General features: G+C 38.4%; 1 protein-coding gene and 1 pseudogene across 1 annotated transcript in view; one reads left to right on the top strand and one right to left on the bottom strand.

Moving 5' to 3' along the window:
• Positions 1–13202, bottom strand: part of Dnajc10 (DnaJ heat shock protein family (Hsp40) member C10) — a 37963-nt gene extending 24761 nt beyond the window's left edge. The window contains exons 1-9 of the mRNA XM_036184643.1: positions 12860–13202; positions 11185–11532; positions 9677–9839; positions 7787–7837; positions 4198–4280; positions 3813–3944; positions 3299–3392; positions 2251–2328; positions 454–497 (exon numbers count right to left, since the gene is read on the bottom strand). Of these exons, the coding sequence (XP_036040536.1) occupies positions 454–497; positions 2251–2328; positions 3299–3392; positions 3813–3944; positions 4198–4280; positions 7787–7837; positions 9677–9839; positions 11185–11388 (849 nt within the window). The 5' untranslated portion in view covers positions 11389–11532; positions 12860–13202. The remainder of the gene's footprint in view (positions 1–453; positions 498–2250; positions 2329–3298; positions 3393–3812; positions 3945–4197; positions 4281–7786; positions 7838–9676; positions 9840–11184; positions 11533–12859) is intronic.
• Positions 13203–22282: 9080 nt separating this feature from the next.
• On the top strand, positions 22283–25181 carry LOC118581764 (annotated as a pseudogene).
• Positions 25182–27264: the final 2083 nt, after the last annotated feature.

Raw genomic sequence — 27264 nt, 5'->3', positions numbered from 1 at the left:
TTTAAACTAGGCTGTTCAATAGTCTCAGACTGAAAAAGCCTAAACTCTGACTCGGGTAAGCTCATCACCTTCAACTGTCCTCCATTATCAAGCAGGGCAGCAGGTGTTTTCTGCATCTATGCTGTACACTTAGATCAGCACCCTGCCAAGCCTCCCCTGTTGCTGGTTGAGCTGCTGTCATTAGAAATGACAAGAAGGCAGCACACAACTGCAGAAATTCACACAAAGTAACAGACATGGAGAGCTGGAGGCGAGTTACAATGAAGGCACACGTAAACACTGACTGAACACAGCTAATGATTTAGAAAGACACTTCGAGTTAAAGCATGTCTACCAGAAAAGAAGATCACATGGAAGCAGGACAAGTGCTCAAGAAACCATGAAAGATATTGGTTGTCAATTTCTAGCTGTACTTCTTACAGGGTGAGTTTTATAAAAAGGATGGTTGCTTACCAACATGCCGCTAAGCCTGAGTCTTGTCTGTGATGTCAAACAATCTGAGGGAAAAATTTTATGAGGCTGTTTTAGTTTTAATTCCGATGCCCACCCCCACGGTGTTTCCAAGGCAGATAACTGAGCTGTACTGGTAACTATGGATAGGCTTAGCAGGTATATTTGGGGCCCATCATGTAACCTCTGTCTCACTCAAACCCAGTCTTCCATTCCCTCTCTTTAATTTCTGAGGATTACCATCTATAGCAAGCATCTCTTTAGGTCTTATCCTCTCAATAACACTCTCCTTGGCCAAGATACCTCATGGTTTGAAATAAAAATCTAACAGACCTATTTGAAAAGGTATATGATGCAGGATCCTCAAAATATTATAACTCTTAATCTTAAAATAGGCATTTCACTTTTTCTTTTTTTTTCTAAGACAGGGTTTCTCTATGTAGCTTTGCGCCTTTCCTGGATCTCACTCTGTAGTCCAGGCTGACCTCGAACTCACAGAGATTCACCAGGCTCTGCCTCCCGAGTGCTGGGATTAAAGGCATGCGCCACCACTGCCCGGCTCACTTTTTTTTTTTATAAAAACAAAATCTGTTAAATATGAATGATAGGATACATAGTAACACTTCAGAGGCTAAGATAAATGATAACATGTTAGGAAGTTTAAAAGTTGATGTGTAGATAGAGAAATCAGAATCTGGCTTTGGTTGGATGAGTAGCTCTCAACCTGGGGGGTCACAACTGCCGGGTAGGGGTTGAATGACCTGGTCACAGGGGTTGCATCTCAGATATTTACGATTCATAACAGTAGCAAAATTATAGTTATGAAGCAGCAATGAAATAATTTTATGGTTGGAAGTCACCATAACATGAGAAACTGTACTAAAGCGTCGCAGCATTAGGAAGGCTGAGATCCACTGTGTTAGGCCGATGTGAAACTCCCTGGTGAGACACTAAATTGAAGTTGTGTTTTCTTAATGTAGGACTTAAGAGGATGGGGGATGGCTGCCTTAGTCATAAATCAACACATCCCTAGCAAAGGAGCACAAAGGCAAAAGGTGATGTGTAAGAAAAAGACCTACATGGGGATCAGACCCAAAAAAGTATTAACAATGGGGATTTTTTTGTTTTTTTTGTAACAGGCTGTCCTGGAATTCACTCTGTAGACTAGGCTGGCCTCAAACTCAGAGATCCATCTGCCTCTGCCTCTGCCTCCTGAGTGCTGGAATTAAAAGCATGTGCCACCACTGCCTGGCAGATATTTTGTAATATTTGGAACAACTTTAAACTTATCTTACTGAACATAGTTTGCATTTTTAAAATTTGGCATGCAGGACACTGACCTTTAAATAACTTAACGATGTATCCTAGAAAATGAGACTACCATTACTAAAGACGCAATCTTATGAGGGGAGTACATTTTCTATATTGTTAAGTTTCAAAGTCGGAATTTCTAAAAGTTTTTTTGGAAGCAATTATAGTTGATAAAATTAATTACTTTTGCACACTGCCCAGTTTATCTTTTGTTATTTGAGGTACAATTTATCCTGAGAACTAGGCTGAAAACTCATCTAAACATGAAATTATAAAGAAACATTTACACACCACTAATTTCATTACCTGTTACATGTAAAAATCAAAGATATACACATTTAGTAAATGTTTGTAATTTGGGACTTAAATCGTACTCTGAAGCAACTGATTGATTACTGAGAGAGAAAAAAAAAAATCAAGTACAGTAGCATAAACTATCCCCTAAATTTAGATACCAGTCTTTTTATACTAACAAAATGACAAAATTACCTTCTCCTTTAGAACAAAATGTGATCAGCCAGCCGATACCAGCAGCAAAAGCAGTTTCTATGGCGCTAACAAAATTTCCTTTAAAGAAAATAAAATTTCTGAGTAATTCTTATTGAATAATGAAAACACTCTCCAAAAGTTAGTTCTTTCTTTCCAAACTTAACTACTTCCAATCCTATCTAACTATTAACAATTGTTTTGAAGACATACTGATTATTTTGAGAACAAACAGTAAGTCATGCCTCTTAAAACCTGAGTTTTGCCTATCTATTTGGCCAGTCATATTCTTCCCACACCCCCCATCACTCCACTGCTGTCTTTCAGATGTGTGAAGAACTGCTAATCCCCAAATGCCCAGTGTCTCTGAAGCCTTCCTACTCGATCATATGAGAAATTAGTTTCGTTTTCTGTAAAGAAGCACATTCTAACCTCTTCTCGTTTCTTCAGCTGGGTTGCTTCACACCTTTATGCTTCTCTATGCTCAATTTCTAATCACAAAAGCTACTGGACTGCATTTCAACTGTTCACTGGTACCTTGCTTACTGAAGTGAAGCTGCTGATGGCTGGGATACTCTATTACATTTACATTTACATTTACATATACATATACATATACAGTGCTCAACATGGTTTCTAACACATAGTTGGTGCTGAATGAATGAATAAGGTATGCCTCTATCTAGGAACTCTGTCTCATGGATACTTCACTGGATGAATTAAAAGCTGTCATTATTAGTGTTTGTGAACTTGAAATGAACTTTCTGCCTGTAGCCATGGCATCAACACTGCAGTGCTGAGAGTCAGCAGTGTTAAAAGCAGCCCTGACCTCCCAGTTCACAACTCTCTCTACCTCAACTGTATTAGTCTATGCATACAGAACCAGCCTGTTCAATGTACAAGGCAGCAGGAACCACAGCGAGGACAATTCCTTTCTAAGAAGCACAGAAAAAAGATACTTCAAAACATCATTATTATGACCCAAATGTAAAACTATCACTGTAAAGTCAAACTCTCCCTCAGAAGCAAGCAAATGAGGAGGCATCATTACCTGTCAACAGCTCTGCCACTGTGCTCCTGACATGCTGCATGGCGAAGCTCACTAAGCTCTCCTTTGACCGGTCTCCATTGTATTTCACAGCAGCCTGGTGGTTTACACAAACATCTCTTACTTCTTCATTTTAAAACTCTACCAGTTTAACATTTTGAATAATGCTGGAAGTTCTACTTTTTAACAACACAGTGTATTTACAAATGACACTTGGAGAACCCGGACAGTACAGATCTTATGGAATACTGTTTTTAATACCATTTGTAACAATTCTAGCTTCAGTTTCATCACTGGAAATTGGAAAAAAGAAAGCGATTAGAGCTTTATATCCCATGAGGCAGCACCTAAAATATGTTGTAATTTTGTAAAAATTGTAAAAACTGATGGCCCTGTAAAGTTTCACAAAGAAATACAAAATGTTTATTATAAATTACCTCCTAAATAAGAAAAAGCAAAAACCAGTCTAAAAGTTTACATACTGTTTTCTCTAGTACTTCACTTGTTACTCCCTTACCATTCCAGACCTAAAGATGAAGAGGCTGGGGTAACTGTTGACCCCTTTCATTCGGCAAAGCATCCGATCATCGCCACAGTTGACAGCTCCAATCCGAAGTAATCCATCCACTTCTTTAGCAAATTCTCTCCACTGTGATAGAGAAAGAAAACAAGCATTTCTCTGGGAACGTTTCTTCTTTTGAACATACTTCACTCTATATAATCTTAAAGGAGGGAAGTCTTACTAAATAAAACCTATGGGAAAAAGTATTTGATAATGATCTGATAGCCACATTGACTAATACAAAATAATTTCCAACAAATTATTAAAAGAAAAAAAAGGAAGCCAAATAATATATCAACTGTAAAAAGGCTTTAATAGCTGGGACATTAAACACACGTACAGTGGGGGCTAAATCGTGGCAATGTGAGCATCCAGGGGAGTAAAAGTTTACAAACCACAGTTCTCCAGAATTAACAGCAGCATCTGAAAGCACATAAAACACAACGATTTACTAAAGGTTAAAGCACATTCTAATTACAAATGCTTTTCCTAAGACCAGAATAAAACAAACAAACAAACAAACCAGTCCTAAATATTCCAGTGAGCTTATTTCCTGTAAGCAGTAGTGTTGCTTCTCAAATGTCAAGCCCATATCCCTCGTATAACCCCCTCCTAAGCCTAGACTTGAATAAGCAGCAGCCCTGCAGGGTAACTGTGGTCGCCACACAAGGGGTGGCACAGGAGGTGACAGCCAGGGCTTATGCCAGTCTGTGCACCCGAGAGCCACAGGGGAGAGCCAGAGCTGCGACTAAAGCTCTTCTACCACTGGCAGCAAGGACCAGTGTGAGGCCAGCGCCTATCACAGATGCTGACACTGGCTCTTGAGACATGTCATGTTGGCTGAGACCAGCACCAGTATTAATTCAGGGAAAAATCTTCATCAGAGTTAAAGAAAACTGAAACAGAAAAGAGATCATCTTATCAGTTATAAACACATGTGATGGAGTATCTAGTATGCATCCTTGAGTCAGAAAGACTTCTAATGTTTGCCATGAGTATTGTCCAGTTTGCACTGCCTACTGAGTAGCAAGATTACAAATACATTTTCAGTTCACTTACTGACTCACAGTCCTTCTGCCTCAGCTTCCCATGTAGCTGGGGTCACAGGGTAGGCCACTGTGCTGGACCAAAAGTATTTTTAATAGTGTAGTAAGATAGCACAATGAAATGCTTTTATATAACCCAGTAACCTAAAACAGGTATATATTTGAAAATGCAAATTTCTGTTAAATCACAGAACCAGACTATCTATTAATATCTGTACAATAGCTTCTATTGGTACAGAAAATACAGTACTGTTTTGAGTTCCTCTTTCCTGAGCCACCTTCAAAAGAACGCTTCAATTGTGGCCTTATTTGGTGAGGTATTTTCTACCTTTCAAATATAACCTAGAATTTGATCACAATTGATATACTACTGTACTGTGACATATAAAAAGACAATGTGCTTATGCTTAATGGAAAACGTGATTCCTTTTTAGGAAAAGATGACAACATTATAGCTTTGAAATTAGAGCATACTAACTACTTCTGTCCTTTCTGTATTCAGTCGGACATTTGGGGTTCCTTTCCTGGTAAAAGTGAACTATGTAATTTGGACTAAATTTCCCAGTACTCACAAGTGGAAAACTGAACAAAATATCAAAGCCCCATGTTGAAAGCCCCAGAGAGGCATAGTGAAGCACTCCAATGCAATACGTGTGAAGGTGGAAATCAGATCCAGAGCTAGCCACTACCCCAGAGATGCTTGGGAGGCCAGGGACTGGGCAGAGACTTCAATGGACTAGTCAGCTAGAAAGATAAAAGGACTTAAGGTACAGAGGAAGGGTTCTGCAAATAGAAATGAACTGGGCATGACCACAACACAGCATCTGATTATTCTGTCCTACCAGAGCGGAGCTGATTGCAGAGTGCTGAGGACTCTCCCCAGAACTCACTTAAAAATGACCCTATAATTATTTATGGAAAGATTAAATAACTCAAACCAAGAGAGAAAAATGGCAACAGAAACTCATAAGCAAGCCCACTGGTGACATTTGTCCAAATACAAGTTAGCTCTCTAACCCACATTTGTCATCTTCTCTCTGCTTCGTTTTTTTGTTTGTTTGTTTTCTTGTTTTGTTTTGGTTTTTCAAGACAGGGTTTCTCTGTGTAGCTTTGCGCCTTTCCTGGAATTCACTCTGTAGACCAGGCTTGGCCTCGAACTCATAGAGATCCACCTGGCTCTGCCTCCTGAGTGCTGGGATTAAAGGCGTGTGCCACCACTGCCCAGCATCTCTCTGCTTCTTGAACTAAAGTGTCAGGATCATCTTATCTTATCTTATCTTAGTCTACTTGCGTGAAGAACAGTGTTAGTTTTAGTTAACTATCTCTGAATTATTGCTAAGGTTTCATGGCTGAATTTAAAACTATCATTTGGGGTTCTAAGTGGCCTTTTTTGCACAGTGATGTCTGAAAATGTATAAACTCATCTGCAATATAAAACTCAGTCAAGTCTCATTCTAGGTGGTCTCACAGAGCAGCCAGTTGCAGGTTTGGTTTAGCTCTGATGCTATACGAAAGTTTTCTGTTTTCTAGCCACAATGCTTCACAGACACTTAGAGATGAGTCAGAGTAAGAACCGCACAGGAGAAGCTATGGCGCTACATAACCACATACAGTCTGTGATATAGGTATTAGTGTTATCTAGCGATAAACCAAATTCTCCTATTTCTTTTGTAGGAAAGATGTTGAAGTGTTCATATACACAACTTATGGTACTATATGAAATAGTTAGCTACCTTTTATACCAGAAGTCACCTATAATAAAAAAGTTAGAGAACAAAAGGCAATTCTTGCATAGAAAGGACTCTACTTAAAAATCTAGTAACTGTACCACATCTTTTATAATAACACAAAAGAAGCATATCTATCTTTTGCAATTAGCATTTTTAGTTTTCTAAATTAAATGTGATCATAACACAGTAAAAGAAAACTGGGATTTTTCTGAGTACAACTTATTGTTTTGATGAAGTAGAACAGAAGAGGTAGAGTACTTGCCTAGCAAACTTAAGGCCCTAGGTTCAACTCCAGTGGCACACACACACACACACACACACACACACACACACACACATCACACACGTGTACATGAAGTAGAAAAAATTATTATGGCCAGATAAAAGGTGGAGGTAGAAGATTCTAATCTGATTTCTCTAATGTTCTAAAATGCAATGGGAATGGAGTAGGACATTTTCACATAAGTTACATATAAAATTAAATCTGCTTCCACAATAACCACACTTATCTCAGAGATTGAAACTGCACTTTTTCTGTTGTTGCAAGTATATAAGCAAAACAACATGGACTCTTAACCTGAACTGCATATTATTTCTATTTTTATTTGGTATTCATACTCAGGCATTTTGCTAAGTATCAACTAAGAAGTATTAGTGCTTCTAGAATTCTATTTTATGTGCACATACAGTCTCACCTGCATGGGCACCATGTGGGTGCATGGTACCCGTAGAGCTCAGAAGAAAGCATTGAACTCCTTAAAACATGGTTGTGAGACACCATGTTGGTGCTGGGAATTGAAACCAGGTCTTCTCAAGAGCAAGTGTTTTAACCACTGAGCTGTCTCTCTAGCCCAATAGTGATGTAAGTATCTGACATGCAGACGGTCTTAGGTGACCCCATGAAAAGGTCATTCAACTCCCCAAGGGGTCATGACCCACAGGTTGAGAACCACTCCTCCAGACCCATACTGGTGTTTTTATTTTGAAACACTGGTCCACATGCTTTTCTGAACAATTTAATATACCATATACATCATATTCCTTTTTAAAAATCTGAACAATTTCTAACTTTTGATTACATTTAGACTTATGAGTTTTGGAAAAGAGACGTGATTTGTACTATTTTCAGAAAGTCATATGCCCATAAACTTACCAAATTCTCTTCTTTCTAATGTTATGATTTCAGGATCATCATCATAAATACCTAATTTTAAAAGTGGGTAAAAATCATAAAATTAAAATTTCTTCATAAAAATAAATCACCACATAAAATATTACTCATGCTTGCCTTAGGTATAAAAAATCAGTTATATTGAATTTCAAACTTGAACAATACACATCAAATTAAAAGAAAAATCAACAGAAATTATTACTATTGATTACTCATTTCAAGACTGATAATGACTTGATAAGGCCTATCATATAGTGGATAAGGTTCCTAATCACTTATTGAGATGTATGAAGAGGTTCCTAATCACCTCCTTTATTTCCCATATGAAATATCTGTGTTTTGTTATTTTTTAAAATAAATCATTTACTTCTATTTCATGTGCATTGGTGTTTTACCTGCATGTATGTCTATATGAAGGTGTCAGAGCCCTTGGAACTGGAGTTATAGACAAGTTATGAGCTGCCATATGCGTGTTAGAAATTGAACGCAGGTCCTCTGGAAGAGCAGCCAGTGCTCTTAACCACTAAGCCATCTCTCCAGCCCCCTTGTTTTGTTACTTTTTAAAAATAACCACAAACTCACTACAAGTTGCAAAAACAGCACAAATTCTTATGTATCCTTCACCTAACTCCTCCTACAGATGACATGCTACAATATCAAAACCACAAAATTAAGTGTTACAGTAATTATTAATTAAACTGCAGAACTCATTCAGATTAAGTGTTTACTATATGGTCTCACTTTAAAATATGTTATATTGCTTAAAACACCATGACTATAAGATCTGCAGAGGCACATATTTAGTAGTGAATAAGTTTTATTTACTGTGGTTAAACTCAATGTGAGAAAATTCTCATTACTACCTAAAACACCCAAGTAACATTAACAATGGATATATAGTGCCAACAGATAGCAAACTTTTTCTGCAGAGGCCACTTGTAAATATTTCTGGCTTTATAGGGCATAATAGTGCACAGTTTTTGTGGGGTTTCTTTGGTTTTGTTTTTAAACACAAATACTTAATTCTGCCCTTAGAGTCTTACAGAAGTAATAGATAATGTGTAGCAAATGAGCAGAACTGTATTCCAATAAAATTTTCTTTTGTAAGCAAGTAGTAAGCCAGGTCTGGCTGGTTAAAGTCAGTAGGGAATATATTATTTTCAAAAGTATATCAAGTCTTGAGCACACTATAGAAGTAAATTTAAACTACTTTCTTTAGTCTAATATAACAGCATCAGTTCTTAGCCTGCATTTGAAGCGAACTAGTGAGAAGAGGAAACACTGGTTGTGTGATCACACTTCTGATGCGACTGTCTTTACTTCCTCCTTCCTTTTGTGTTTCCCTCTCCTCTGGCTTTCCTTGTCTATTCCTGTCAACATGTAAAACCAGGATCAACAGAGGTGCTGCACCAGGAGGACACTGTTTCCACCAGACAAGCTACCATTATGCTTAAAAGACAGTTTAGCTTTTGTTGGAACATGCTCTTCATAGTTTTGAAAGGCTTCAATATTTAACTTATTTTGATGCAATATACAGCACAAAACACATTGCTACATTAACAGGAACCATATATAAAAGTATTAAGCATACTCTGACCAATATACTTTCATATATGTACAGTAATTTCGTATACCAACTGACTTACCTTTTCAACTCAACTTCAGAGTAAATTAGAAAGAGCTATTCAAAGTGACATATATGAACTATATAAAATAAACAGCAGAACAATACTAACTTTTTTAAAACTTGTATTAAAAAATAAACTTCAGGACTAGAAACAGCTTGTTGAAGAGGGCATAAAGCCTTCAGTTCAAATCCCAGCACTGGGAGGGAGGAGACAGGACAGACCTCACGAGGAGCAAGTGCCTTACCGAAATCATAACGGTAGTAGCTCCAGCTCTCATACTGGCCTCCTTGATTATCTTCAAGTCCTTTTTCTCCATACTTGTCATACTTTTTCCGTAGATCTTCATCCTTGAGTACTTCATATGCTCTATTTATTTTTAAAAAATCACCATGTGCATTTGGGTTATTCTGTTAAAAAATATTAGACACACCAATTATTTCAAATATACAATCTGAATCTCTTCAGAAATAAAGATTTAAATGATCCCAGATTACTGAATACTAGATACCAACAGAAAAAAAAAAAAAGCAGTTCAATATGACATGAATCATCAAGATGAAATCAGGAAGTATTTCTAAGGAAGCATATTTTCAGAAGAAGCCTAAGTAAGGGAAATCAGAATGCACTATTCAAAAGTTTGACAGTTCTGGCAACCAATTTCTTGTTACTGTATAAAGTATCCAAATAAGATGAACAATGGATAAAGATCAGTAATTCCCTTCTAAAATTGGTGGGGGAAAAAAAAAGCCACTAAGAAAAAAAACCTAATGGACTAGTGAAGTCTTCACTTTTGTAACAAGGATAAATAAATAGGTATGCATGCTATTTTCCTATTTGAGGCCCAACCATAAAATGTACCTTTCAATCTACCAGTTTATTAAATAAGAAATACAAGAATAACAATTTAAAACTAGACTGAAAAATGTTAATTTTTTTTTTTTTTTTTTTACTGTTTCATAGAATTGGCTTCTGTAAATCACACACCTGGAAATTTTAAAACAAAACTTGAAAAACAACAACAAATCCCTAAATATAGTATTACGGGAAAGATAACCAACTAAGAGTTTATAATGTTCAGCTTTATGTAGTTGTGATAAAATAATCTCATTTATATAAAAATTTCTACCTACAAAAATTATCTTCATCATGTCCTCATTCATGATAAGCTAAAAATTAATGAAAACATTTAAATACCATTAAAATTCAAAACAAATTTATTTTTAAAGACAGTTGGGTACACAATCAAATCTTTCCAAACGGAAATACATTTGGAGCTCTCAAGTTTTAATTTGTAAGTTTATAAATCAAAAGTTTGCACTGTGCATGGAAATAATAGTGAAAGTTAAATCACACTGTGATTAGCTACTACTGTCAATTCTGTAAGACTCTTTTGAGTTCTAAGGGAATATTTGTCTCTATTACTAATATGAACACTGTTTCAAAGACAAGGCTTGGGGTTAACATCTTTACGACTTCTGTTGGAAATCAGTTTATAGAGAAGAGGTAACTGTGTTTGATTTTGACAAAATCACTGCACTTGCTTCTTCTGGTTTTCGTATGACAGGTGAATTGTCAGTTTCAGGGGAATCAAACCCCGAACCTTGTGCGTGCCAGGCAAGTGCTCTTCTTCTAGCTGCCAAATACAATTTTTGACATTATTCTTAAGCATTTTAAGTGCTTATTTAAAAATAACTAAGTAAGTATTGAGACATAGCAAAATGAGCAGATATTGAAAAGAGAAATGTCACCTACCGGGTTTTTGTCAGGATGTAACTTCAGTGCTAATTTCTTAAAGGCCTGTCTTATTTCTCTACTGCTCGCAGTTTTAGACACTCCAAGTAAACTGTAAAAATTCTGATCCGTGCCCACTACCACGACCACAGATAGTATCAGAAGACAGAGACTGATCCTCTTCCAGTCCCTGATAAAGTCATCTTTGTTTAACCAGACTCCCATTCTTTCTTATGCCAGTTCTTCTTTAAGTGAACATTAAGATGCAATGCTGGGTCCAGTGGTTATAATACACACATTTGAGAACCGCTGTCCACATTACTTCCAGGGTCAATCAAGCATCCCAGAACACAGCCCCCAAACGTCAACCTAAAGAGAGCAAACCAGGCAGTTAGAAACATTTGCAAACTAAATGGCTCTAACATAATTTGCCAAGTGACACAGTCAGCAAGACACTCTGCATTGAGGTCACATCGTCGTGCGTGGCCCTGAGTCCAGCCCTTCAGAACCCTACCCTCCCTTGCCTCTAGATTCATGTAGGCCATTTATAAACTCATTCTAGAGGGCAGGGAAAGGGTGATGAGTGTTGGTAGCTAGCTAGAAACACATACTTAGACAGAAAGGTTCTGACCAGTGGGACACCTTCCTCTCCCAGCACACTACCCCTTTTCTAACACCTCCCCTCCTTCAGCTCCTTTCCCGTCTCAAAAGCTGTTCAACTTTCTTTTTAATCTAATCTCATTTGTAGAGGATGCCTTTCCGGGAAATAAAAGGAAGCATAACACTTTTCCAAGGGGTTTGTACCTTTTACATAATAACTTAAGAATGACCGTATAAAAATAGATAAGTTACAAAGCAGGCCACCCCAAGTCTTCTAAAGTGTTTGCACTGAGAGAAGAAATCATTTTATAAAAAACAGAGTAATAGTTGCAAATCGGTGCAATTTCTCTGTAAAACTTATGCCTGGGATAGGGAAAGAAACAAGAGAACCAGGCATGCTTGCCTGTGACGGATAAAACCCCAGAATTTCACCTCACAGCTAAACTAGTATACTTTAAGATCTTAAAATGCTGGGGGGGGGGGGGGAGGCGACGACGACCCAACTTTCCTACCATCCTCAACTTCAAGTCTCCTCATTTAAGTCCAAATACGTTTCTAAAAATTCCTTACCTGCTAACAGGCCTCACACCTCACTTCTAACCCCTCCTTTTCATCCCCCCCACCCCACATAGACCCTCGTGAATGATGGTGATAGAAAAATCAGAAACATCCAGACTGACAACTATCAGGAAGGAAAACAAATGAAGACCAAATCTCAGTCAGGAATTTGGGAGAAGGTGTCCCTTGGCTTAGGGTGGTTCTCGGCAGCGTGGGGTCACACAACAGCCAGTGAGGAGGCTGAACGCAATGTTAATGAAGGATGCTGCCATCTCTCCAGCGCGGGATCGGGGAGAGGGGAAGGACAGGGGGGAACAGGGCTGGCAAGTGTGCGCCCGAGGTCCCAGGTCGGACCGGGAGAAGACACCCGAGTAAGAAGTGCGAGCAGAAGAAGGTGGTCGGCAGAGGTGGGGTGGCGGGGCGGTGAGGGAGGCGAGGACCCGACACAATGGCTGCGGCGCGGAGGCGGTGGGATGCGGTCGGCGCCCGCCCTCCCTCCCCGATGCCCCTGCGGTGCGTGGAGCCGGCCCGCGCCCACCTCCTCGGCGTCCTCAGCTACTGCCCCATCCTTAGGCCGCCGAGCCCGGGACCCGGCAGGACCGGACGCCGGCTGCGAGCGCGCACAGCAGCAACACCGCCGCTCGGATCGCGCCGGCAGGGCGGGGCCTGGCGCGCGGCATTGTGGGAAAGGCGTGGGGGGGAGTCGGTAGGACAGCGGCCGGCGGGGTGGGGCGGACGGGCGGGACGGTTTAGGTTGACGTGGCCTTCTGCGCGGCTTTGGCTGCGGCTGCGGCTCCGGCTCCTACCCGGAGATAAGGGAGCCACCCGCAGCGGCCCACAGCGGCTCTGCGGCTGAACCGAGCCGCTGGCGGAAGGAAGGCCGTAAAGCCCGCCCCTTCCGGTCTCGTTGCCAGGGCGACGGCGAAACCCGGGAAGAAGGATCCGGCTTGCGAATCCTCTCCAGAGGTTTGGGTAAAGGGTGGGTAACGTGGAAAAGGCAGATTTGGCCGAAAGTGGAGAACGCGCCTGAACTGACCCCGTTTGCGAGGGACTGGACAGAATAATTGCAAAACAAAACAAAACCCTTCCTAGAAATAAAATTATTTACAATTTTGTGTATCAGCAAACACTGAGCATGCTACAGGATTTCCGGGTTCCTGAATCATTCTTCTGACAGAGTTATTTCTCCTTTCCCATCTACTCGATTTGGTAAAGAAACTGCATTTTAGAGTCATTGCACTTTGACCTTTGAAATAGCCACACTTAAAATCCCTGAAAGAGGAAACGACTGAAGCTGATGGTCGTAGTTTGAAATAAGTAGAAATTGGTAATAGTAAACCAGATGTCAGCTAATAATTTTATGACTTTAAGGGCCTAAGGCAAAACCAACATATTAAAGGAAAGAAGCGGAAGTATCATGAACAAAAGGCAGAAATATTAGAAGCAGCCTGAAGGGACAGCTGTTGCCATGTACCAGGAACTGGCCTAAGTACACACGCATTAACTCAGTTCTCTAAATAATCTTGGGAGGTACTGCTGATTATTATTATACACATATCAAAGTCGAGGGCGCCTGGGTAACTAAAAATTGAGGGAAATGAGCAATCAAGTTTTGGGGTCTATGATGATAATCATGCCACTCTGAACCAAAACTGCTTAGAATAAATTTAAATGCAGAACAGAAAACTGAAGAATTAAGTAAAAGCTAGATGGTAGGTTTTTGTTACCATAGTGAATACATTCAGAATTTATCTTTTAGGCGAAAGGAAGCTGCAAAGAAAAAGGATCACAGAGTCAATAAAATAAAACTGATAAGTAGTCAAGACCATGCAACATCTTGCAGCTCACTTTAAGTATTTAAAAATCCCCTTTTCCCAATGGGAAGGTGAAGAAGAGTTTTAAGAAGTATTATTATATAATGATGATTTTTGCTTAAATTTGGAAATGATCTCACAGTTACAAGAAATTAAGTGTATAGTCCAAGTAAGTTTGTTTTTCTCACTAATTTGGGAGTAAGTTGGTTTCTCTCATTACCTCCCAAAACTAGTGTATATTTTTTCATAGATGGGCTACTTCCCTTTATAAGCACAACCTTTAAAACCAGGAAGTTAGTGTCAGAACATTATTATTGTCTAATCCACAAACACCAGATTCCCGTGGATCCAATCATCAATAAGTCTTCATAGGAGAAGGATGTAATCAAGAGCTCCCCTGCCCCAATCTAGCACACTAGTGCTTTAGACTCCATTAATGGGAAATATTTTTCCAAGATTTCAAGGTCTTACATTTATAGAGAATATAGGCAAGTTCTTTTATAGACGCCTTTCTGTTTTGGTTTGACTGAAGGTTCTTCATGATTAGATTTAGGTTGTGTACATTTGACAGACATGTAACAAAGGACACTATGTTCTCACTGCATCTTATTGTATGGTCTCAATTTTTTTCTTCCATTTTGATAGTGTTATCTTAAATAACTTGATTTTAATGTTTTCTATGATTTTTTTCCCATGTAAAGTTACATTTTTTTCATTTAATAAGATGTCCTTTGTAGGGAGCTACTTGGAGACTATAAATAAAGTCTACTTCTTGTTCAGCTTTCAATTTACTCATTATATCTTTATGGATTCATGGATTCCTGTTTCATGAAATGAATTGAATCTGTTACTCTCATTTATTTAGATACTTAAGTAGTTTTAGATTTGGCCAATTGAAATCCTTAACAGTAAGATTTTGTGTCATTTTTATCAATCTTACCATTCTTTAAGATTAGGTGCTTTAGTACACAATAGGATTTTTTAGGGCCATCCAGGACTTTTCCCACTTCAGCACTGACAGTAGCTATTTCTCCAAGAAGTCTTGTTTTTTTTTGAAAAATGGTATTTGATTACAAGATCTAGGGCATAGTACTTAGTACTTTAGTACTGTAGTATTGATGGTGTCTTAGTAGGCAGAGGTAGAGACCGTATGTAGATTCACACTAATATTCATGTTTATGTGCATAAAACTATTCATGTTACACCAATAATTTCAATGCAATTCTATGTGATTCAGTATTTATTCTACATAATTTTTTTCCCTTTCCAAATCCTCCTCACTGCCGCCCCCTTTTTTTTTTTGCTGACAGTGAAAAGCCTGGTTTCTCTTATCCTTGATATCTCTATTCACTGAGTTCTTTCATGTTACCCATCTCCCATTACTCATGTTGGCTCTCTCCCTCTATAACCAGCTTGAATTCCCTATTAGATTCTGATGGCTCACCTGATAGATGCTCTACTTACTCCTATCAGGTCTAACCTGTGCTAGGCTGCCTTCTCACAATGACACTTTCTTCAAGGTGACAGAATCCCGAGACAGAGTGACACACTTTCCTCATTCCTCATACAGGCAAGTCTCACCTTCATTGATTTATGACACTGCATATGTCCCACTTAAAGGATTTTGGTATTCTGAATTATTTAAGATTAAATTATTTAAAAATTTTGAAAAAGTAGATCTATTATTTTATTTTATGTGTATATTTGTTTTGCCTGTGTGTTTGTGTGAACATCACAAGGGTAATTGATACTCATAGAGGTCAGATCCTCTGAGACTGGAATTATGAATTGTTGTGAGCCATCACGTGCATGCTAGGAATCAAACCCAGATCCTTTGCAAGAGCAACAAGAGCTCTTCCCCGCTGTGACATCTCTCTGGCACCAGGGCATTTGTATTTAAAACTAACCATTTTAACTACAGTGTGAAGAACATATTTAAGGAAAGAAATGGTTGATCAAGGACAACTGGAGAAGAGTGATAACTGATCCAAAAGATAGATGATGATGGCATGGACTTAGGGTGGAGTCACTACAGATGAAGAGAATTGAACAGATTCAAGAAAAAAGCAGCACTCACATTCTACCATTCATAAAAACATACACTGAATGAAATTATCCTGCTGTGTGATCATACTTATCTATAGAATCTTAAATAATGGAAGCAAAGGAAAGAACAGTGGTTTCCAGTATCTCAGTCATAAAGGATGGGAGGAGATATTGGCCAAGAGGAGCAAATCACAGTTAAAAGATGGATATATTCTAGGGCTATAATGTAATGTTGACTATAGTTACTATATTGTTTACCTGAAACTTGGTGAGAGTAGAATTTTGTGTTCTCAGATACATACATATATGTATATATAGATGTATATAGTAACTATGGCTGGTGATAATTATGGATATGTTAAATGTTAATTGATTCAGCTATAGTAATTAGTGTACTGTATATATAAAATTTAAAATTTTATTTTATGTATTGGAGATTTTATATATGGACATGTTCATTGACTCTGCTAATTAGTATACTGTATGTATAATATATAAAATATAATAATTTAATTATTATATATGGTAAAAGTATATGGCATAGTTATATATATTCATATATATACACACACACATATATAAAAGATTGTGGTGATATATTGTGTACTCTAATAAACTTGCCTGAGGATCTGAGGACATAGAGGTCAGGCAGTGGTGCCACACACCCTAAATCCTATCACTAGGGAGGCAGAGATCTGTGAGTTCAAGGCCACATTGGAAACAGAGCCAAGCAGTGGTAGCACACATCTTGAATCCCAGTACTGGGAAGCACACACGTCTTTAATCCCAGGAAGTGACATAGTTGGGTGGAGATCAGTATATAAGGCGTGAGGAGACAGGAACTAAGGCAGTTCAGCTGAGACCCTTTCTGGTAAACTCAGAGGCTTTCAGTCTGAGGATTCAGGGAAACAGGATCAGTTGAGGAGTTGGTGAGGTGAGGTTGGCTGTGGCTTGCTCTGCTTCTCTGATCTTTCAGCTTTCATCCCAATATCTGACTCTGTTTCTTCTTTTTTTTTAATTGAAAGACCTTCTAAGATTCGAACAACATAAGATCATGCTATAAACTTTTACTATATATAACAATTAAATTTTTTCAGTGAAAGAAAAATAATATAGATGATTTGGAAATGATTTGGTCATGATGAAGAGAGATATTTGAAGACATATATTTATGTCAGATAACTAACAAAAAAGGGTAGCCACTTTAGGGACACTAAAACCTTCATTGTCTGAGTATAGGTATCAAATCTCAATATCATAACTCTATCATTTATGCATGAGACACATTTATAGTAAGAGGGTTACTTCTTTTTAGTTTTTAGTTTCTTCTGGGGAACTACATGGTTTTCAAGATCTGGTACATGTTTCTTCTGAAGACATTTTCTGTGTACTACCAAAGTGTATATGACTACTTCATCTTCTATTATTACATTAACCATAACATATTGCAAGAGCATTTTATTGGTTGGTCTACTGTGCTAATTCTTTGAGATCAGACATTTGGTTTTGTTTCTTTCCCCCAATGCCTCCTTAGAAGAGAGCTTGGCATCTAGTCAACACATGCATTAGGGTGGAGTGAAGAATCAATATTTGATTGGTACAAAGAGGAAAGAGTAGCCCTTTGTTCCTAAAGTTATTGTTTGGGGCTGGGTAAAGAGCACATTTCATAAGGCAAAAAGAAATGATAAATTACTGATATAAACAATTTAGTCTATATAGTGAATTTTAGGGTGAAGTGCTCAGAGAATTAGAGGAAAGTACAGTATTCTAATAAAAAGAATTCTTTAAAGTATTTGAACTTTCAGAGTTGGGTGGGTTTTCGAGTCATTACTTCCATTCCTTCAACTCACAGGAAGATTTTGAGTGACTTGTCAAAAGTCACTCAAAGGGATGCAATGGGAGTACAGTCTATATCCGCTGCATTCTTAGTGTGAAATGGCAATTATAACTAAAACTTACATATACTTTATATGTCTTGGGAACTATTTAAAACACTTTACCTATATTAATATATTTAATTATCACAACAACACTCTGAGGTAAGTGCTGTTATTGGCAATTCTTTTCAAAAATACTTTAATCTTTGTTTATAGTTATTATGTGTATGCATGTGTATCTGTGTTTGAACATGCATGGGTGACTTTGGAGGCCAGAGATGTCAAATCTCCCTGGAACTACTGGAGTTACAGGCAGTTCTGAACCCATCAACATGGCTTGTGAGAATCAGACTCAGGTCCTCTGTGAGAGCTTACTGGTTTAGCCAGCTCTGCAGGTACTGCTGCAGTTCTACTCAGGAGAAAACCAAAGCAAAGAGAAGTTTAAGCTTCATGCCCTCATCACGAAATCAGGTAGTGATAAGACTATGGATTCTAACATAGGTAATCAGAAGTCCACCAAGAATATCACAATTAACTGAAATATTTTTGATAGTTATATTTGATAGATTTGTTTAATCCAGATGAGTTGCTCTTTCCATAGACTGTTCCACTGAATCATATACGCTTCACTTGGGGATGTTAGAAATGTTTTATTAGATAAGACCTCATTTGCAAAGGCACTGCAAATTATTTGCTGGTATGTTGTGGAAAAATCTTTTTGTATACTGTGAAGATGTGTCTTTTCAAAGGCATCTTCTGATTGGTTTAACAAAGAGCTGAATGGCCAATAGCTAGGCAAGTGAGGGTTGGTGGGACTTCCAGGCAGAGAGAGAGGAATCTAGGCACAGGGGAGATGCCTGAGGACATGGAGAGGAAACAGGAAGTGCAAGATGGAAGGGAGTTAAAGCCATGATGCAAAATGTAGGTTACTATAAATGGATTAATTTAAGTTATAAGAGCTAGTGGGGCAAGCCTAAGCTATAGACCCAGCTTTCACAATTAATAATAGGTCTCCATGTCATTATTTGGGAGCTGGCAGGACAGAGGAAAGTCTGACTACAGTCTGTAGAAATCACCCACAGTATCTACCAATGGAGTTGGCATTGTGGTGGTGATTTGAATGTGACATGCTCTATAAGTCTTTTTTCTTCTTCTTTTCTTTTTTCTTTTTGGGAGCTGAGGACCAAACCCAGGGCCTTGCGCTTGCTAGGCAAGCACTCTACCACTGAGCTAAACCCCCAACCCCTCCTCTATAAGTCTTGAGCACTTGAATACTTTGGCCCACAGTTCAGTGGCTGGTTGGGAAGGGTTAGTAGCCTTGCTGGAAGAGGTGTGTGACTGGGGGCAAGCTTAAGGTTTCAAAACCCTTCTAGTGAGCTCTCAGCTGCTGCTGCAGCACCGCTGTTGTCATGCCCCTCTGTCCGTTGCTGTGCTCCCCACCATGACAGTGATGGACTCCTATCCCTCTGGAACTGTAAGCTCCAAATAGCACCTTTCTTCTGTAAGTTACCTTGGTCATGATGTTTCATCACAGCAATAGAAAAGTAACTAATACAGCATCCAATACATGTCTCGATTTCAGCTCAATTTGCAGAATTGTGTGTATTGCTTTAACTGTAATTTCATATTTTCCACCTTCAATTAATAGGTCTACCATTAGCTATAACTAACAGTACTTTATGCTTATTTCTTTGTATCTCAAATATTTTGACACTATAGTTTTCCATGCTAAAGTGTTATATGGTAATTAATCACTTAATCTAATAAAAGTTATTGAAGCAGTATGTACATTTATGTAAGTATATATACATATATTTGCATATATCTTGTGCATCTTGGCTTTTCTTAGCAATCATTCTATTTCCACCACCCCCAAGCTCTGGATAAGTGTTTAAAATACTTTTAAAATATTTTGTAAAACCTGACTTCTGGGAATGGAACTCAGGGTTTGTGACAAGCACTTTGTGGACTGAGCCATCTCCCCAGTCCAAGAGTTTACTGTTTAAAAAATTTAATTTTACATCATGGCTGTTGGAAAAGAAATACCCTCAATGGGCCAGAGGCTTTTGAAAATTGCTTGAAATGGGGCTGACAGGGGTGTTGAATTTACAGAAGTACACAGTGAGCAAAGCAAAAGGAGAAGAAGGCTGCCCATAGTGAGAAGGGCTCTGGATGATCTTCTACGGAGCAAGAGAGTAAGGAGGGGGTGCTGAGGTCATGGCTAGAGCAGCAGTGGATCTAGGGTAGATTGATGATTGGCACCTGTGTGGTTATCGCCTCCACTACTCCCATGCTTGTTGATTCACCAGAATGACACACAGGACTATGAATATCCTTGCTATGCCCAAGATTTGTCTCATGAAAATAATACAAGACAAAATCTGGAAGTCAAAGGAGTCTGGGCACAGTTTAAAGGAGATCATATCAAAGCTCCCAAAGTCCTGACCCTTGGAGCAGTGTAGAGCTTCCCACTCTAGAAATCAGCTTCGATGTGTACTGTGTGTTGTGTTGTGTTTCAGGCACTGTAGCAAACAAAGGCTAAGTGTCTGAGGTTTTATTGGAACTAGACATAAAATCATTCTCTGCTTAGCAGTTAGGAAAGTTCCAGCCTCCCCAAGGAAAATAGGTATTCAGCTCCAACCACATTGTAGAGTTCAGGTGCCGTGGGCCAGTCTTATCATTTAAGGAAAGTTTTATAACATGGGAGGAAACTATTGACCAGCTAAGTTTCTGGATGCCAGCCAAAGGCAAACGCTTCTTGAACAACTCCTAAGGGCAGCTGTCCTGCCTGTTGTGATATGCTTTACTGTGTACCTAGAGTCATCCCCACCTCAACCTCTCACCAACTGGGTGGTACACAGAGCCAGCATCTTCAGCCACAGATACAAGGATGACATGAGCTTTGTCTGAGATGTCAAAGAATAGTTCTGGTCTGTTAGGTGGGGAGGAGATGTTAGACTCGAAAACTAATTACTGACACACCCTTTGTGAACATTAAAGAGAGGCTCAGGACACAGGAGCAGTATATATCTTTGGCTGAAGTATATATGTAATTATAGACAACATTTGACTGCTGCTTGGAAATAACATATTCTTCTTATGTTGAACTAGTCAGGATTCTCTAGAGGAATAGAACCCAAGGAATGAATATATATTAAAAGAGAACAACAACCTTGCTCTGCAAAAGGAAAAATTACTATCACATTTAGTAACTGTTAACAAAAATAGGGTTTATTAGATTTTTTTTGCAGGTACAAGATCTTCTTAGCCTAGGCTAACTTTTTACACTAAGCTATATTACAAGATGTGATAAGTTTTAAACTTCAAAATTCAATTAAAAATAGATACAGGGCTATTGTGTATTTATTAGTTTTTAAAAATTTAAAATAATTATATATTGAGAAAAAATTTGGGAAAACAGTACAGAGAGCTCTTCTGAGGCCCTTCTTGGTTTTTTCCCCATGACTGTGTTTTACATAACTACAACCTGGTGTTGAAACAGAAAACTGGCATTGTCCCAGAGCTTCTATTTTCCTGTTCCATTGATCATACATAGAGATATGTGTAACCTTTACAGCCACAATACAGAAACATCATGGCACAGTCCCCTAATGCCAATTCTTCAGCCACAGATTACCCAACACATGCCCCAGTAGCCCCACCTCTGGAAGAATAAATATTTTTCTGTCTTAACAATACCATCATTGATGGTGTTATGTAAACTAATATACAACATTTTAAGATTTCCTTTTACTCAGTAGAAAACCTTTGCAATTGATCCATGTTTTTGCAGGTCCATTATTTTGAAACAGCATTCCATAGCATATGCATATCATAGTTTGTTTAACTTTCCTCCTATTATGTAATAACTTAATTGTTTCCAGTTTAGGACTACGGCAAATAGTGTTGTTTTGAACATTTGTGTGTAGGTTGCATAGTGTTTATGTGTTTATAGATTTTTTATTTCTCTGCAATACCTGCCCAGGAATGTTGTTGATTACATGGCCAATGCATGAATTATTTTTTAAAAGAAAGTAGCAAACAGTTCTCAGAATGTCTATACCAATTTGCATTTCCACAGGCAATAAATGAGGTTCCTGTTAACAGAATTGTGGTCTGATCACAAAACCAATGATGGGATTGTACTGCCTTCTCAAAAACAAATAAATTTGCATTCTGCCTAGGATTTATGGTGGTAAAAGAGCTTTGGTATTTCTGATGGCAATGCCATCACAGTCAAAGAGACTGTGCCACATTCTGGAGAAAGGCTCAGAAAAAGGCTATACAGGACAGAAGCCCTGGAAGATGCTAGTTTTCCACTCGGAACAGGTGTGGGGACACATGCAAATGTTTAATAATCCTAAAGAAAGGACAAACAAGGGCAAAAACTTCCAAGGAACATGCAGATGTATAAATTGTAAATATTGTGCTTTTATAGACAGGAGACTAGCTATAACCTATAAGTGGGAATGGGTTCATTTCTTCTAAATACCCAAGTGAAGCCAATTCAAAATTTTGCTAAACAAAATGAGCTAGCATTACACCATAAAATAATATAATATGCCTAGCTCATGTGTGAGAGACAATTATATAAGTCAGTATTCTCAGGGAGACAGAACTAAGAGGATAGACAGACAAACAGATGAGAGAAGATTTATTAGAGGAATTGGCTTATGTAATTATGGAGGTTTTTTTGAGGACCTATAACTAGCCTCGGGGGACCTTGGATGTTACTAGATGGTTCAATCTAATTCCTGAAGGCTCAGAACCAGGGCAGCTGGTGGTGGAAGTGACAGTCTGAAACTGAAGGTCTGAAGTAATTAATGATGAAAGCCCTGGAATGTAAATACAGCAGTTGTGATGTCTATAGGCAGGAGAAGAGTGCATCTTAGCTTTACAAGGAAAAGAAACAAATACCTTTGTTTATTCTATCCAGATCCTCAAGTGATTGGACAGCGCCTATCTTACCAGAGGTGGACTTTACCCACTCCGTCAGACTCACATGTCAGTCTTCTCTGAAAACATCCTTAAAGAACACCCCAGCAAAATCCTTCACTAGTTTTCTAAATATTTATTAATCTCATCAAGTTGATATCTAAAAGTAATAGTTGTAAAAAACCTTGGGTTTTCATGTAATTAAGAATTTTTTTCTTGTGAACATGTCAACAAATTAAATTTTAAAGGAGACTGGATGAAAGGAAATGGAGGTATTAAGCACAACTAACAGGACTTAAAAATATGTGTTGTAAATATACAAAGGAGTAAAGAATAGTGAAAGTCTGTGGTTAACTTGCGTGGGATGAATCCTTGTAGGCTCAATCCTAGAGGATATTGAGTCTATAGAGCTGCAGAGTTCTATAGAAATCAGCCAGGGCGGGAGACTGCTTTAAGAATTCAAGCCTATAAGAATCTAAGGTGGTCAAGCCGCATATCCAACATCTGCAACCTCAAGGCTTGGATCCAGATTTTTGGTTCATGCCAGAGAGGAACGAATGTTTTTTGCAATCAAAACCCCATAGCATAAGGCTCAGCCTGCATTTTCTGAATTTCGTGTCTTCTAGAGACTTGGTTCCACACCATGGTATAATAAGCCGCAACCTGTACACCTACTCTTTTCTCAAGATAGTTAGTACAGTTTGTTATATTTGATGATAGCCATTGGGCCTGCTGGCACAAACCCCAGGTATCTGGGCCAGCATACCAGGTAGCACAGATCAAAGACCAATGTTGAAGTTGGAAAACTCACAGATCAGGTATCTGGGCCAGCACACCAGGTAGCACAAATCCAAGACCAATGCTGAAGTGGGAAAATTCAAGCAGGGCAGTATGGTCAAATTCAAGTGTTGAGATAGATTAATACTGATGGTTGCAGGAACTACCCTTTAGAGGCCTCAAATTTCTTAAGTAGTAAACTTGCTGAGAATCTCAAGACCTGGTGATGTAGAGATTGTCAGTCTTTCATGCTACCACTAAGGCCTGAGAAGTAAAGTAGAAGCAAAACTCCTTAGTAAAACATCAAAGAATTCTAGATAATGTGAAGCCAAATAAAAGGACCACTTCTTTAATTCACTGTCCCTATCTAGGAAATGCATGTTGTCATGGAATCTGGGTATTTAGTGTTCTATCATATATATATATGAGAACATTCAGATGACACCATTTAGCTATGCAATGAGTACTGAAGATTCCAGATTGTTTAATTATGTGACTGTTGGGCTTTTAGCCATCTTTAGAGCTGGCTAGAGGCTGGCTTCTATTATATAGAACCTGGAGACAGGGTGGCCTGTTTTATCTGCAATGGGGATCTCAGTAACTGAAAATGAAAAGTGATGTTATTTTGGAACACAGGAGACATTTTCTCAACTGTCAATTTCTGGAAAATTCTTTAGAAATACTGAGGTAGTATTTCGGATCTGGGTGTGCAGTCACATTCCACTTGAATGAGAATGTTCTGTTTTGGGCGTCTAGTGTTCCAGTTCAGCCCAAGAAGCTGTGAGTGCTAGAGTTTATTCTCTGGATTGCCCTGATGATGTCAAAGGTTTTTGTTATGGTGGTGGCTTGGCCTGATATGCATCAAAGAAGGATTTGTTGATGAGATTCAACCTGGATATCCTCTTTTTCTTGAACAACTGTTGTCAAATTCAAACACTCCAGGAAAAGAAAAAGCTGACCCTACAATTGTGTATTTGGACCTGGCAAAAGTTCTTTAGAAGATGTGCTCATGTGGAACACACCCTTGGTTAAAGCTGCCTTGGAAATGGTGATATGGATGTCAATGTTAAACCCTGACTACTGGAGAGAGCTACAGAATAATATTATGTATGCTCCCTAGTGTTGAAGATGAAAGGAGAGAAGGAAAGACAGAGGGAAGAATAGCATAAAGTGACTTGTCATTAATCAGATGAGTAGAATGCCCCCCTTTCAACAATTGGTGTGTGTCCTTCCATTTTTGTGTAATCTTCTAAAGGTCAGTGTAATTACTAAACAGGAATATGACATTATAAAATAGAAAACACAAGTACCTTTGCAAGCAAGAGAACTGATTGATACCATTTTAGTTTAAGGAAATGTTGTAGCCAACATCTTCACAAACTATTTGAAGGAAATTGGCCATGTTAAATGAAAAGTTACTATGGAAAAGAATATGAAGTAGTATCACTGTTGGGCGACCCACCTCCAGCAGTACAGGGCTCAAAGGGAAATCCACAGAGTCGGTGTGTATAGCCTTTTTTGTCTGAGGGGCTCATGGGAAAAGACACTCACACATTCTCTTGATAGTTTTCTTCAGACCTTTTCTTTATTCTTCTTTTGCATTCTCTATTCTGTATTTTCCTGATAATTTCCTTCTCTCATTCTTGATGCTTTCCTTCTAACCCTGTCATTATTCTTGATGTTTCCTTCTAGCTATCTTTATTCTTCCTTATTCTCTCATTCTTGATGTTTTCTTTCCAATTTCTTCTCTCTCATATTTGATTTTTTTCCTTCTAACTCATTTAAACACTATCTTTATTTTCTCTCTTACAGCTCATATACCCCAACAAAATCTTTCAGGCAACGTAAAAATTACAAAGTGGTTACATTCTGTTTTTCAAGTGAATGATTACAATGGGTACAAGTAAAAAACAGCATGTTTTCCATATCCCTTACATGATTAAACATTTTACATATTACAGTTGAAAAACAAATTATCCCAAGAACCCATGTACATTCATACCCAAGTAACTTGTTATTGATTAACAGTGTGTAAGCAAGAAAGATATTCTTTTACTGTCAGGCTGTGTTTTGTGGTTACAAAGAAAGCACCAATCATTGTATTACTTATCTTGAAAGGTAATCTTATAAGGAATTTTAAAAGAATCATAAATCTAAACATGGGGTTGGAGGACTTATGGTGGATATTTTCTATACATTCTATCATCACTCACACATGGGCCAGAAAAAGGCTTTGCCATATCTCTGATCCTCACCCCAGAGAGCCTCACCATTTTCTCCATAGGTCTGAGGCTCTGGGGTCCTTGACATGGCTGTATCCACATCAACAGCTTGTTCATTGAGGACTTCACTCACCCAGGGCTTTCTCTGCTCTCTACAAAGAACTGTTGGAGAGACAATGTTTACTTCTAGGGTATCCAGATATCCTCTAGACAGACACTGAAACACCCTCCATAATTCAGAATATAATAAACTGAACTGAATTACTAAGACCATATGGATATTCCATGCACCATACAATATGCAGAATGTAGGGTGTGCTGGGAAGGGTCTCAGAGGAAGTCAACTTCACCACCTCATTGGCAGACTAGCTTTAGCTGCCTAATGCTACACATACTTTATCTCTATCTCTATAAGAATTTGTTCTTAGGGGTCATTTAGCAGCCCAGTAAATTAGGGGCATGAATGTGTCTGGAGGGAAACAAACCAGAAGGATTCTGACTGTATTGGGCTTAACTGATCTTTTAAATTTTTACCACTCAAGAAGTTTAAGAAATTAATTGAGGTTGGGGATTTAGCTCAGTGGTAGAGTAGTGCTTGCCTAGCAAGTGCAAGGCCCTGGGTTCGATCCTCAGCTCAAACAAACAAATAAAAAGAAGAAATTAATTGAGACACTCATTTTTTTTCTGGTACAATGTTTCTAAATACTCTTTCATGACCATCTCATATGTTTTTATTTATTTAAATCAGATATTTTCCGATTTTTATTGTACTCTTTCTTTGGCCCATTGGTTTAAATGTCACAGGGGATAATCTAGTACCTTCCTCCAGGGTTGTTGTGAGACACAAAGGACACTGTACTACTGTAGAAATGAAATTACTGTAGATAGTGCCTGATATCATAATAATACTCTGTATATCAGCTATTGTTTTCATTACCAGATCGCCATTGTTTTTCTTCATTCTGCTTAAATAAGAAACCTGAAATTTTCTCTGCCATCAATTCTGGGACGCATAAGTAATCCCTGCTTATTTTTCATGCTCCATTGTTAGTACATGTGAGAAACCAGAATTGATGCAGAGCCCAGGCTTTCTCATACTGCTAGCACACAATCGGTCTTTGATTTACCAGACTTTGAATAAGAGAGAACCTCTATTTGTTTTTTGCAACTTCTGCTTGCTTTGGAAGTCATGCCTTTTAGTACTGTGTGGTCAGAACAAGACGATAAACAAGAACATGGTAGGTTATGAAATTTGAACCAAAGCACTGGTTG

The sequence above is a fragment of the Onychomys torridus genome, chromosome 4 (assembly GCF_903995425.1).
Source record: "Onychomys torridus chromosome 4, mOncTor1.1, whole genome shotgun sequence".
Lineage (NCBI taxonomy): Eukaryota > Metazoa > Chordata > Mammalia > Rodentia > Cricetidae > Onychomys > Onychomys torridus.
This window is presented reverse-complemented; position numbering and strand designations above follow the sequence as displayed.